The sequence below is a fragment of the Triturus cristatus genome, chromosome 3_2, assembly GCF_964204655.1.
Source record: "Triturus cristatus chromosome 3_2, aTriCri1.1, whole genome shotgun sequence".
Taxonomy (NCBI): Eukaryota; Metazoa; Chordata; class Amphibia; order Caudata; family Salamandridae; genus Triturus; species Triturus cristatus.
Window position 1 is genome coordinate 452,763,729 of NC_140584.1, and position 14,490 is coordinate 452,778,218.

Sequence of the window (14,490 nt, forward strand, 5' to 3'; positions counted from 1 at the left end):
AGTCGCTGGCAACATCTGAAATACTGGTGGCTATACAGGGCACCAGAGATCCCCTGGAGCGCAAGATGGACACTATAGCTATGGACATTAATCAACTCCGGCTGGATAAACGTAACGTGGCTGATTGGGTGACTGGAACCAAAGACAGTATTGCCACTATGCAACAAGAAATCAAACCATTCCGGGCCACAGTGGCTGGTCTTAAATACAGTGCTTTGCAGATAGAGGACAGACTTGAGGATGCAGAGGGCCGCTCATGGAAAAGGGCACAGAGTTGGCGAAAGACCCTTTGGTGCAGGGAGGGAGGATTACAAAAATCCTTAGAAATTGACTGAAAAAAACAAAGGTTAAAGTGACATTATAGTTACGTGAACATGTCAGTTACAAAATTAATGTTTGAACTTAAAAACACAGAAATTCTCCTAACTATAACTTTCACCGCTACCATGCACTGCTTATGACCTCACATATTACATCACTCATGACATATTCTATTGCATAATTTATGACCTCACTGATGACATCTCAAATTACATTATTTATGACATCACTGATGACATCACTCACACTTCTTTTGTACACATAGCTCTAGAGAGCAGGGGACTTTAATTGTATCCCATTTGAGGTTTTAGATAGCACCCCCCTGCAGCATTCAATTAAACCAAATATGTCAGCAGCACTAGCCCAATTCTGAAAGCGATTGAGACTGGTGGATATTTGGTGTGCCCAGTACCCACACACCCGGGAATATTCCTGCTATACACCAGCATCTAACACACAGTAGATTAGATTTATTTCTGGTCCAATACACAGCCACATAATGCATACATGATACAGCATATTTGGGAAATACATCTCGGACCATTCCCAACTTTTGCTACAGTACTTAACTGACCGGACCTGGCCCAGGGTACTACTGTGGTGGCTCCGGGTAGAGGCAGTAACAGATCCAAGGTTGCTTTTACTAGCTACCTTGAAAGACACTTTAGACCAATACATTGTGAGTAATTGGGTTTGTATGTCTACTTCACTAGGCCTCAAACAAACCTTACGAAGGGATATAATGTGGGAGGTGACAGAACTGGCTCGATCTAAATCGTCGCTTTCTAACTCATGTGACAACATGGCTAGCTGGGACAGACAAAGACACCATGGGCATGTGTCGAAGCTCCTATCGCCACGGAAACGTCACTTTTTGAGACATTTCCGTGGCGATAGGGGCTTTGCCTTACTTACAAGGCAGCATTAAGCCACTTAACATAGCTTAACGCTGCCTTGTAAATAAGGCCCCCCTTTCATGCTGTGCTTAGCGTGAAAAGGGGTGGGCAGTGGGTGTTGCGGTGGGTGTCTCACCACAACACCTATTGATTTTGACACTGCCCCCTGTTTACAAGGGCAGCGTAAATAGGAGGCAGCGCCTAAATTAGGAGCAGGGAAAACCTGGTCTTAAGTTGGCAAAACCAGGAGAAATGCATCATTTCTCTTCGTTTTTTTACTTTTTCCACGTGTGCTGCATTAAGCCGCACACATAGAAGGGACAAAGTGGCATTTACAGATTGTTTATGTACAGGAAGGGGGACCTTCTTGTACATAAGCAATCTTTCCCCTGCACACAGACATCCTTGCACTATGGTGCAAGGGTGCCTGCGTTGGTGCTACACTGCTAAGTGTAACGCCAGCGCAGGGGGAAACGCAAGGCTGCACCATATTATTGCAAATATGGTGCAGCCTTGCATTTCTGAAGTGGTGGAGTGAGGCGTTAAGCCATGACGGCTAATTCCTCACTCCGCCACTTCCTTGAATATATGCCCCCATATCTGTTAACTGTGGAACAGGCTACAGAAACATGTACGAACTGTCAGTCGCCGGCATTCATATATAGAAGGAGACAAGACCGGCTGCCTATTGGCTCGATCAGAACCTTATCGCAACCGGTCATGACATTAAATACTAATGAGGGACGGGTCATCACCACTTCACAGGCGATAAACAGAGCCTTTGAAGACCACTTGCGTGAATTTTACACCACACCCTCCCATTGGGTACCCCAATACACTCTGAATATTTAGCCAGGCTGTCATTAACAACATTGTCAGGGGAGGATAGAGAAACACTGGGATCCCCTCTCACCAAGTAAGAGATTAAAGGAGAAATTGACTCCATGAAAACTGCAAAGACACCAGGCAGGGGTGGACTTCTGGCTGAGTTTTATAAGGCCTTCCTTGAAGATTTAGTGGATAGGTTCTTGACAATGTATCAGGAGGCCTTCTCCAACGGGTTTCTCCCAGACACCATGTGGGAGGTCATGACAGTACTAATCAGGAAACCTGCAAAGATCCCATGTCGGCAAATTCTTAACGCCCAATATCGCTGTTGAACGTACATCAGAAAATATAAAGTCAGGTGCTGGCAGCATAGCTCCTCCCATGTCTCTTGTGTCTGGGTCATACTGATGAGTCGGGCATTATTCCCCGCAGAAACCCGTTATGTAATATATATCGGTTGATGCATGTATTACACTCCCCAGGGCTGATGGATGAACATTATGCACTGGCCTTTCTAGCCATAGAAGAGGACTTTAATTCAGTCAGTTGGGACTACATATGGCTGGTATTGAAGGAGGCTGGAATAGGTGAAATTGTTATACGAACAACCGATTGCATGGATTCCCACTGGATGCTGTGTGTCTACTCTGATCTCCCTCTAACGTGGTACGTGCAAGGCTTCCCATTGTCCCCACTAATCTTCACCTTAGCGGTGGAGCCCTTGGCATTCCGTCTTTGTCACGTCCTTGGAGGGGGAGGAGTGACCGTGGTAGACGGTACCTGTAGTCTCACTTTATGCCGATGATGCATTGGTATTCCTTCATCAACCTGACTTGTCTGTCCCTCTCCTTGTATATCTGATGCAGGACTTTGGGGAATTGTCAGGCCTGCAGGTCAATGCAACTAAATCCTCATTGTTCCCCAGAGGACTACTGAGTGAATTACCACCAGAATGACTGCCAGAGGTGGGCATTCAGTGGAAAAGCAACACCATACGCTATTTGGGTATTTACCTCACTGTAGGGGAGCAACTAACTCATGACCTAAATTTGAGCAGTGTGATGAATGCCCTACAGCCCACTATTGAATTCTGGAACATGCTGCATCTGTCTTTAATGGGGAAGATAGCCCTTCTGAAGATGATGGTATTGCCTAAATTGCTCAAATATGCAAGATGCCTGTGAATATTTTCGGACTTGAAAAATTTTTACAACATCTGAAGTTGGCTGCTGCCACCCGCTGGCTTTGGCCATCCTTCCCTAAGGCACTGGAACCCCTCACAGATGCTAGTCACCTCCTTGGCTTTTGCTGGAGGCCGGCGGTTAATCACGCATCCCTATCGGGCGCATTGTGCCGACTGGCGTCTGGGGCTACTTCAGGTAGAGGAACCCTGGCACAGCGCTAGTGAGGAGTCAATTTCTCCTAATGAGTGGGAGAAGTACGTATGATGGAAAAGACAGTATCAGTTAGTGCACGCTACAAATCAATACAATATAACTATTTCCACATGGTATATCTCACACCAAAAAAACTCCATACCATATACCCGCAGGGAGTCCCTTGTAGCGCCCGTTGCTGTACCGATGGTACAAATGTTTTACGCAAGGTCTGGGGATGCCCAGTTGTGACAGTTTTTTGGACTGAGATGCTGATCCATCTCAAAGTGATGACTGGCTGGACAGTTCCTTGATAAATCAGAACAAGTCTATTAGGTTTACTCTTTGACAACCCCCCAAAAAAGCTAAGCAGAAGGAACACAATACTAGGACTCACTGTTGCCAAACGGCGCATTGCAATACACTGGATAAGTGCTTGACCTCTGCAGATGAGTAAGTAGCGGGATGACCTTGTAGAGTGGGCAGGATCTGAAGAAGCCCTCATGCCCACACTAGACAGGATGACAAACTACCAGATGAACTGTTTGCCTGGCTCTGGCTCTGGAGCCCACACAGACTGTCCCTCCAAAGGACCATTTGATTACCACATATAAAGTTAAGTGCTGCCCAGCGTCCACAGTTTAATGGTCAGCCCCCATAGTCCTCATGAAGTGCTCGCTTTGGAAAGCGAGGGCGGGGGTCAGGGAGGGAGGAGTTGCAATGGGTTGTGGTGTTGCATTGCACTATGACAGACTTCTTGCTTATGTATAATCTGGCCTCTCCTGAAGGTACTGTTATTGTGGATAGACCAACCTGCTACTATATGGGATGAGCCAAAAGATAGTAGATAAGTAACAGAGCCCCGAGTATTGAGAATTCATGGTTCTACTGTTGGATGGGGTCCCGGGGCCAGAAAAGGCCCCCTTCTCTGCATAAATGCTTTGGGTCTTGGGGGATGGGGTCCCCTGGCTGAAAAATAAATGGCAGTCACCATTTTTTTGCCACAATCCTGCAGGACTCCCAAGCAATTAAGGAAAAATAGCCAATTTAAAAAGAAATATGGGACCGGGGGTGCCCACTGGGTCCTCCCCATGGAGCCTAGGAGGTCAGGGTATCCCTACTCTGCTTTTTTATTTATTTATTGTTAAACTTCAGTACAGGAGACTAAGTTTCCGAGTCCTATAACGGCTGCCAGCAACATTTTTCTCATGTTGCTGGCAGCCAATAAGAGTGCATGCTCCCGTGGGATTCAAGCAAGATGTCTCAAGGGAAAAAAGCTCCCTGGGCCAAGCATAATGATCTGTTTAAAATTGGTGCTCACACAAGACCCTCACGAGACACTCACAAACCTAACTGTCCAGATATACAACTATTATTAAACTTTAATTTCTCAAAAACTACTGAATGAATTTACACCAAGTTACAAAGCACAATCTGGGGATCAGGATCTAGCTATCTGCCAAATTTTGTGTAATTATATTCAGCAGTCTTTGTGGTAGCGCATCTTAAAGAAGTCTATGGAAAATGCATGGGATTTTTGTGTTTTGGGACCCCCCCTTTTTTTAAGAGCAAGTCAAGTTCCTCAAAATACTCAACATCTGTTTAAAAATGAAATGTCCTCCAATGGACAGCCTTAATTTTTATCAAACCCCTCACAATCATCGGACCTACATTGAGTAATGAAGATGGTATGAGTAAAATAGTAGGTACTGTAAACAGTGTTCATTCAATGCAGAGTATACTCTATACCACACTGTTTGCAGACAGTGAAACTCTCATGGAAAATACAATACAGAGTATTAAAAATGACCTAATAAGAACAGTGTATGGTCTATGCAGCACTTCCCAAAAAAGACACAAATTGCTTAAAATAACAAAGGTCTGAAGGTGGTAAAGATCATACAATCTGCATCTTTCAAACTGTGTAATGTAGAAATTGTCATGCTGAGACAATTCTGTCTAATAATTCAAGGCTGCTTACAATACTTAGGGGTCTATTAGTATGGCGTGTGGATGGCCACCGCCGGGCTGGCGGTGGCAACTGCCGGGCCGGCGGGCGTCATCCGCAAGCGATCGCAACCCAGAAAACCGCCGGTCCCATTAGCATGGCGGTGACGACCGCGGCAGTGAGATTTTCCGACCACCTCTTTTCCGCCGGTAGCAGTCCGCACGCTTGCCTGGCGGGCGGAGCTGGACAGCTAAAATGAAGCCGTTGCAGGGTCAGCCACCGCCAGCATGATTATGTTGCCAGCGGTAGTCAGCCTTTCCGCGGCGGTGGAACCGCCATGGAAAGGCATGCAGATCATTTCTCTGGGGGCCCATTGCGGTCCCCCAATGTGTTTGGGGGGGTGTGGGTGCACTGGTACATGTCCCTGTACCAGGTGGCAGGTACTGTGCAGTGCCTGCCATGCAGTGCAGGGATATGCTGGACATGCTTTTTTGGACATCACAGCTGTACTGCTGGCAGCAGCAACCGCTGCAATGTTAAATGCCGCCGCGGTCGGATTTCGACTGTGGAGCATACTTTGCCCTGTTGGAAATATTTCTGCAGAACCAAAAAAACTTGTGTGGAACAACCTGGACACAAACCATCAACCGAATCTGCACACAGAGTTTTTTTTCCAATACAATCATTTATAATGTGTTCAATTCCTCTACACACCTATGATGCCTTAGAAGCACACACATTTTGTAAGCAGTTACACTGATTAGCTGGACACAGGCTGTCCAAAATTAGGTAGAAAGGCAATATGGCAATTACCCACCACTATGTAAATTATATGACAAACCAGCACACCCATTAGATGATGTCATGAATGATGTTCTGTGAGATGTCATCAGCAATTTCCTAAATGGTGTCATAGAACATGTCATGAATGATGTAATATGTGAGGTCATAAGCAGTGCATGGAGGGGGCCCAAGTAATAGTTAATTCTGTTAACAATAAGCAGGAGCTTAAGTGGATCTGGGTATCCCTTTCCTGCCCCCTTATAGTACTTTTCTTTTTTACTTCAGGACAGGGTACTAACTTCCTGAGTCATGTAATGTGAGCAACATTCTTATGATGTTGATGGCAGCCAATCAGAGTGTTCGCTCCTGCAGGAGTCTGTCCAAGGAAAATAAATCTCCCTGGGCCAATCAGATTTTTAAATTAGCATTCCCACGAGCATCTCTCGAGCGTTTTGTGAACCCAACCTTCTAGCTATGCAGTTATTTTTTCCCCCTAATTTCTCAAAGGCTATGTAACGGATTTACACCAAATCACAAAAAACACAATCTGGTGACCAAGATCTAGATTCCAACAAATGTGGGGTAATTCTGTTTAGCTGTTTTTTCTGTAGACTTGGAAAATGCATGGGGATTTTGCATCCCCCTCCCCATAAACAATGATTTTGGCCCCAGGGGTGGGCTCCCCGGGGTATCTGGAGGCTTGGAGAGGGGGGCCATGCAGCCCCTCTGCCCATTATCTATACAACCCCAGGGGTGAGCTACCTGGGGCTTATCGTTTATAAATAAGGCCAAGCTGCTATTTGTGTTTTTTTTTGTTCCAGCGAGAGTCTCGTAGTATCGCATCATTTTGTGCCATCCTTTTTCTCTTTTGTGGCCCCTCTGGGTCCTCCCCATGGGGCCTTGGGGGTCAGGGTATTGCTACTTTACCCCTATGTATCTTTTTTATCATAACTTCAGGACAGGGGAGTCCCTGAGTCCTGTAATGGCTACCAGCAAGATTTTTCTCATGTCACTGGTAGTCAACCAGAGTGCTCGCTCTCATGGAGTATGATTCCCATGGGAGCGAGATGCCCAAAGGAAATAAAATGCTGTATTTTCAAATTGGTGCACCCACAAGGGTCTATTGAGACTCTTGCGGACTCAACTGTCCAGATATACAATTATATTTTAATCTTAATTTCTCAAAAACTAATGAATGGATTTACAACAAATCTGCGGACCATGAGCTAGCTTCCTGCCAAATTTGGTGTAATTCCTTTCAGCAGTTTTTGCTGTAGCCTTGTCTGTTGAAGTTCATGGAAAATGCATGAGAATTTTGCATTTTGGGAACCTCTTTTGTCTAAGTCACCACTTGGCAGATCACCCCAAATCTTTCTAGGATGGAGCTGAGGTGGATGAATGTTTTTTGGGAAACATTTTGTGACGATTCCTCAAATGGGGCCAAAGTTATTAGGAAACAAAAAAGCGTTCTTTCTTTGGAAAAGCAGACCTAACTTCAACTACCTAGTGGTGACCATCACTAGGTAATATGTTTGTGTGTGTGTGTGTGTGTTTGTGCATTAAAATTCAGCATAATTTATTTCTTCAACATTATTGCCTAATACTGTTTGTAATAAGTCCCTGCAAATATTTTTTTATTTGGGAGTGTGTTGCAATACCTGTGAGTGGTTGATGCTACTTACTTCAGCTCTTGGGTGGAGTACATGTACTTGTACTACTGTTTTGTCACCTTTAGGGCAGCAGTAACCAAGAAGAGTAGTTTGTGAATAACAGTGGGCTTACTCTTTTATGGGTGCATGTTTGTAGTGGCCTGTCTCTCTCTAATTCCCTGCTTACTTTTCCCTAAACCCCTCTCCCTTAGTAGTAAGCATTTCCTATTTTCCACCCACCCCCCTCTTGCACCTCCACATTTATTACTTTAACAAAGACTTAAGAGTGCGGAGATCTTTGGTACTGTGGTGAAGATCTCCAGAAAATAATTATAGGACAGGGGAAGGTTGAGGTGGAGGTCTCCTCCCCGGGGTTAGTGAATAGTGTTTTGTAGTATGTGAGCTGTACTACTGTAGTACTCATTTTTGTAGTTGTGAATAGGCCCTTGAGTGTAGCACAATTGGGCAACGGCATTTCCTATACAAACTATCAGAAGCATCTCAGTTATTTAAAAAAACAGTACAACCTGCTCTCTGCTTGGAGGGAATGCAAGAACATGTAAGAGTGAAAAAAAAACAATGAAGTTGTAGCATATAGTGATCTATTATCAAGTTCTCTAACGTTCATCTACTACTTCCAACTAATGTTGGAAAGTGAACCAGTGTCATCAGCATGAAAGGTTAGGCCAATTTTACTCACTTTTTGAGGAAAAGCATTCAGAAGAAAAACATTAATTTCTTCTGATTTAAAGTAACTCAAAATCTATTTGCAAGATAGCAAAGTAACCTGAAAAAAATCAATGTCGATTGGACAACTTTGGTCAGGTTGTAAACAGTTGAAAACGCTGATCGGTGGAAATGTGAGTCAAACCATAACATAAATACAAGTACAAGTAGAGATTGCTGCAATATTTTCTTGTGGTTATGGATTACATATAAAAATGCTGATGATATATGTCCTATTGATTATCAGAAAGTGGTTATCAAAAACTGTGAGTCAAACCAAAACATAAATACAAGTATAAGTAACAATTGCTGCAATACTTTCTGTGGGTATGGGTTACATGTAAAAATGCTGATGATATATGCCCTATCGATTATGATAAAGTGGTTATCAAAAATCTGTATTCTTACCAGATTTTCCTTAAATATGTAGAGCAGCAGGTTTCTTTCAGGCCAACAAAAGCAATACAGTTTACCAAGTGAAAACTTTATCTACACTAAAGGATCACTTTTGAAAGGTCTTTGTCCACACTTTTTCTTCCATTGACTAGATATCTGCTTGGCATTTCAGCTCCCATCAATAGAAACCTTCACAAACTTCTGAGTTGTCATCTAATCTGGCAGTACACCATTGTCACCCAACATTTTCGGTGAAGATATGTTTATTTTACATGATGCTTGTTTTCCTGGTAGGTGGAATAGTGAAAGGCGATGAGATAATGGCTGTCAATGGGAAGATTTTGACAGATGTTACACTGACAGAAGCCCAAGCAACACTGACAAAGGCTTGGAACAAAGGCGGGGTAAGCTATCCCTTGGCAGCTGTTTTATGCATTGATTTTGATATTTCATTAAAGAACATTTGTATGTATCAAGATATTAATTATTTTGTAATGTATTTGATTATTTAAAGAAGTATTGTACCATGTTGCATCAGTTTAGTATGACCCACTCCTTGGTTTTCAGGATATTAGAGAAGTTATGGATATATTTGAGAGGTCGGTGGTCAACGGAATGTCATCAGATTTATAATTTTATATTAGGAAATTGGAATGTTGAGACCTTCATTGAAAACAGTAAAGTGGCTTAGGGCCTTTAGTGGCTGGTGAAGGCTTTCTGCTCCAGCGTTCCAATGTTTGTCTTTCTGTGTAATTGAGAACATTCTACCCTAGTGAGAAATGTTCTAATAGCGTTATAGACCTTTTGCCTCTGGCCAAACAGGTTTTTGAAAGCCATTACCTTTGTTGTGGCTCACAGAGGCCACTCACTTCAACTTAAATAACAAGAGGACTAGGGGTCAAAATGCCCTATGAAAAGACATTGAAGTCTATAAAAAAGAGAGAGGTTGCCACCTTGAGTGAAACAAAGTGCCATAGGACCCCTGTTTTGCTGCTAATGTTTTCTGATGCAGTTACATGAAATAAATAACTAGAAAATAAAAATAAAGATCACTTTATTTACTTTCCAGGATCATGAACTTAAGTGAAAAAGATGTCATTCAAACCTTTTACTTATTTACTCTCTGTCATGGGACTACTCGAGAATGTTGCTTGCACTGCCCCTGAATTGTTGTGTTTCTGCTGTGTAAGAAAGGAATTACCTAATGCTATTCATGCCAAACAGGTTGAGTGTGCAATTACACCAATGCGGTCCATGCTATACCTGTTGTGTTTGTGTGTGTCAATGAAAATTGTCCTGCTACTCTCTGGGTTGTACCTATTATGTCTGTGAATGAATCACTGTGATCCAATGCTGAGTGACATAATTAGTGATATGTCCTGTGACTTGATAGAAGATAAAGTATTCAGTGTAATCTTGTTCCAGCAATACTTAAAGAGTATAATACTAGAAATTATTTCCATCATTAATAAAATAAAGGATAAATCAATTAGCTTAACCTCATTTGATCTAAAATAAAGTAAATCAAAAAACGTAACCCCCTCTGTAATTCATTCAAGTGTAGAGAACAACACTAGAGAATCCCATTCTTTAACCTATCAAATAATTAAAGGATCAGATGAACTACCTTCTGCTATCACTTTCAGGTCAGTCATACATGGGAAAAAAGGAAAAGGACAAATCAAAAGGACAAATGAAAGCGAAATTAATTGATAGGGGTACAATAAATCATGTGATCCTGTGAATTTACCAAAGTGCTTTTCATAAAGAAATATGAAAACCTTATCTTTTGCAGCTCTCATGGGGCTACACTTTGAGAGTAGTGGGCCATGTTGCCACACAACTAGTTTCATTGTAGAGGGAAGGGATAATACCAACTGGCATTTTCTTAAAGATTCTTGCATGTTTCTGCCCCCATGGCCTAGTGTGATGCAGCCAACTGCCCCATGCCATTTAGGGATATTTATCTTACTTGAAAATGTGAGGTAGTGCATCTCCTAGCCAGTAGAGGCTTTTGCACCATAGGCCATTACTGGGCTGCCTGCCCTCCCTCCTGGTTACAGTGGTGAGGAAGATGCTTTTACAGTTTTTCAAGAAAAGACCAGAACTTCTTGTCTTTGATTGGGGGCAAGATCAATCTTGGTCTTAGTGAATTTGTGCTCAATTTTGTGCCAGTTGGTTTATGTATATCTTAGCTTCCCAGAGTCTTCCAACACTAGACTTCCTTATGCCTCCTATTGGGAATTGGCAGCTGTGGAAGTTGAATTTATAGAGTTTTATCTTCTTGTAAAACATCCATCAGTTTGAGACAGCAATGACGGGTGCCTTAGATAGATCCTTTGCAGTTCAGGCTGTACAGTTCGCATGAGGACCAGGGTCAAGGCGATCGGCTTATGGTTGGGTCCAAACTGAGGTGGCATGGTGTGTGAAAAGCAACAGATTGGGATGCAGCCTGAGTGAATACAATTGGCTGAGATTAATTAAAGACATCATCCATCATCTTGCTGTTGTTTCTGTTGATGCCCTACATGCCATAGGAATGCCCAGACAAGGGTCCCTTGCTCACTGTGCCACTGAAATCAAGTTATACCTGGCTGATAAGCCCTTACCAGGGTGAATCCAGTCCTAGGTTGCTTATATTCTTCTTGTTGGAGGACCTGGCTTGGCAGCAGGAGCTAGACTGTTCCCATGAAGAGCAGGGTGAAGGCTGATTTGCATGTGGCTGTGTCCAAACTGAGGTGGCATGGTGGTTGAAAAACGATGGACTGGGATGCATCCCCATGCATTTGTAGAGGCTGTGAATGATACAAGCATTCCATCCATCACCTTGTTGTTTTTGCACTTATAGAAATGTGGAATTGTCCTGTCCTAACAAATGGGTGCCTTCAGTCTGTTTCCTGGGTCACATGTCTAGGTCTAGTTGGGAGTTGGCATTTGTGTATTCCTCCCAGAAAGCATCACATTAGAGGGTCTGGGTGCTGACTGGATGGGGTGAGGTGGAATTGTCATCTACCACACTTGCTCTTAAAAGGCACTAGCCCAGCTCATGCACAAAGGACTTCACATCAGCCTATTGTGCCCCCAGACAAACTAGGATCAGGTCAGAGAGGCAGGAAATTCTGGATACTTCTGGGGGGTAGGGCCCCTTCAGAAGCTTCTCCCACTTCAAAGGAGGCACCACGTATTATGAAAATGGGATGCTCAGACTCACTCTTCAATACACTCATTGACCTGTTGATACTACTGAAGAAGAATGCCCTGCTACCCTGCTCATTGAGGCCTTTCCTGCATGCTGAGGAGGAAGACTGCACCTGCACCCTTCAACCAAGGCAGGAGTGACTCCAAGGGTCAGCTGACTTACCTCCTGTTCCAAACTACAGGGACATAACAAGCTTCAGAGACCTTCCTGCATCTGCCCAACTGGCCTGCTGCCTAACCTGCCTGAGTGCCTGATCACCAAAAGGAGCCTCATCCAGGTCCTGAACCCTTGGCTGGCATCAGAGTGCCCTCCTTTGACTCAAAAAAGAGAACACCTGAAGTTTGGGGTTTTTTTGTGACCGCAAACAGGCCGGTTCACACCCAGATGTTTCTGCCCACACCCAACATGATCGAAAAGCACCAGTGAACCTCATTCTTTGTGCTACATGACCAACAGCAGTAGCTGGCAATGTGAGATCTGCACTTCATGCTTCAACATCAACAGCCCGCAGTGATGGATACAATGGGCCACTTCCTTAATAGCTACTTATGTTGAGTATGTTTTTGACCCTAGTTTGCAAACACAAGAATTTCCTCAGTAGGAACAAGAATACCCTCTGCACAGTGACATCTTGCCTCTTGATCAGTATGATTACATAATATATACTGCTGGTTCAGCTCAGCCTGTGGTTGGCACTAAGCAACGATATTCAGCCACATGTCTAGCAGTCCGCGGTGTCATGACAAACCTGTCTACAAAAACCTTTAAACAATCTGCAGCTATTAAGAGTATTAGATCATGAATGCAGGGATGTAGACACATCATCTTTCTCTCATTTTCTGGCCAGATGCTACCCTGTGGACACATTTTCTGAAGAGTGTCCTACAGTCGTCAAAGTCAACAATCTTATGGCAGAGCTTTCCTTATAGGGCATCATCTTGCTCCTCCCCCTGACCTGGTCGCTAAAAAAATATAGGGTGCAGTGAAAAGAGCCTATGCAGTCTCTAATTTCTCACTGAGGGTTACTACATAGCCTATTTATCCGATGCAGTATCTTCTCATAGATTTTGAAAACTGGTGACTCTCATGGCAGAGGGTTCTGACTGATCGTCCCTCCTAAATATTATGGAGCAGCAAGTCTGTTTTCTCTTGAATTTGTCTTTTGATAATCTGTGCTCATCAGTGGGGGAATCTGGGGCAGCAGTGTCAGCATGACATTGCGTATGGATGTGGAACTGGAAGGCAAACTCTTTGCAGAAAGTAGTTCTGATGAAAGTTATCTCCGATGTGTGTTCACCTTTTGGGCAAACATTGGAGGACATGATAAAAAACAACATTGCGGAGAACAAAAAATTGGTGGTGCCAGTGAAATCTTAACCTAAAGGCCGGGGATTTAGCTACACAAGAGCTTTCACACCAGCAGCAGGGAAAGTCGTATCGCAGCCCTTATGAGGTAGGGGTCATGGCCAGGGTATCTCAAGCCTCGATAAATCCTAGTCCAAAGAAGCTGACAACTCTGTTACACCAAGTCCCTCTAAGGCACGACAGTCAACGACATTAGCCAGTGGGTGGTCGTCCATCCTTTTTTAAGGATTACTGCAGTCGAACAGTTGCGTATATATGGGCAGTCAATTTGGTGCCTGAATGGTATCACATGGAGTTTTCAGATCTGCCTTCAGACCATTTTTGGCCATTAGCTCCTCCTCGCAACTTGAGAAGATGCCAGGCTCTGTTGGAAGAGATTTAAGCCTTATAAGCAAAGAATGCCATTTGTCTGGTCCCATCCTAGGAACAGGACCGGGGATACTACATCCTTTTTCTGGTACAGAAACACTTGGGTGACTTTCGTCCTGTCCTGGATCTGAAGGCGCTCATCAAGATATTCATTCATTGCTGCTTCAAAATGAAAATACTCCAAAATATTTTTCTGCTTCTGGAACAAGCGAATTTCTTGATGTATCTGGATATGAAGAAGGCTTAGCTGCATCTACCCATCTTTCCAGCTCACTAGAGGTTTCTGCAATTCACTGTCGGCCTCCAACATTTTTAATTCCAAGTATTTCCATTTGGACTAACATTAGCTCCAAGAGGTTTAGTGGGTAATCTTCATTCTAGAGGTATCCATGTGTATCCTTATCTTGATGACTGGTTAATCAGTTCTCCTTCTTTTTCTAAGGTGGAAAAAGATGTCCACAAAGTGTGCAATCTTCTTCAAGTTTCTGGGTTTCTCCTCAATACCAAGAAGTCTCACCTCCAACCACTTCAGCAACTAAGGTTCATCAGGATCCTATTTTCAATGGACAAAGGGGATGTGATCTTCTCTCATGACAGGGTCCCAAGACTGGTCCCTACAGGACTTATTACAAAA

The 14,490-nt window shown here is 43.6% G+C and overlaps 1 protein-coding gene across 2 annotated transcripts in view; it reads left to right on the forward strand.

Moving 5' to 3' along the window:
* USH1C (USH1 protein network component harmonin) overlaps positions 1-14,490 on the forward strand; it is a 739,024-nt gene that overhangs the window by 649,174 nt on the left and 75,360 nt on the right. For both annotated transcript variants that reach the window (XM_085648065.1, XM_085648066.1), the window contains one exon: positions 9,218-9,327. In XM_085648065.1, coding sequence (XP_085504191.1) covers positions 9,218-9,327 — 110 coding nt within the window. The remainder of the gene's footprint in view (positions 1-9,217; positions 9,328-14,490) is intronic.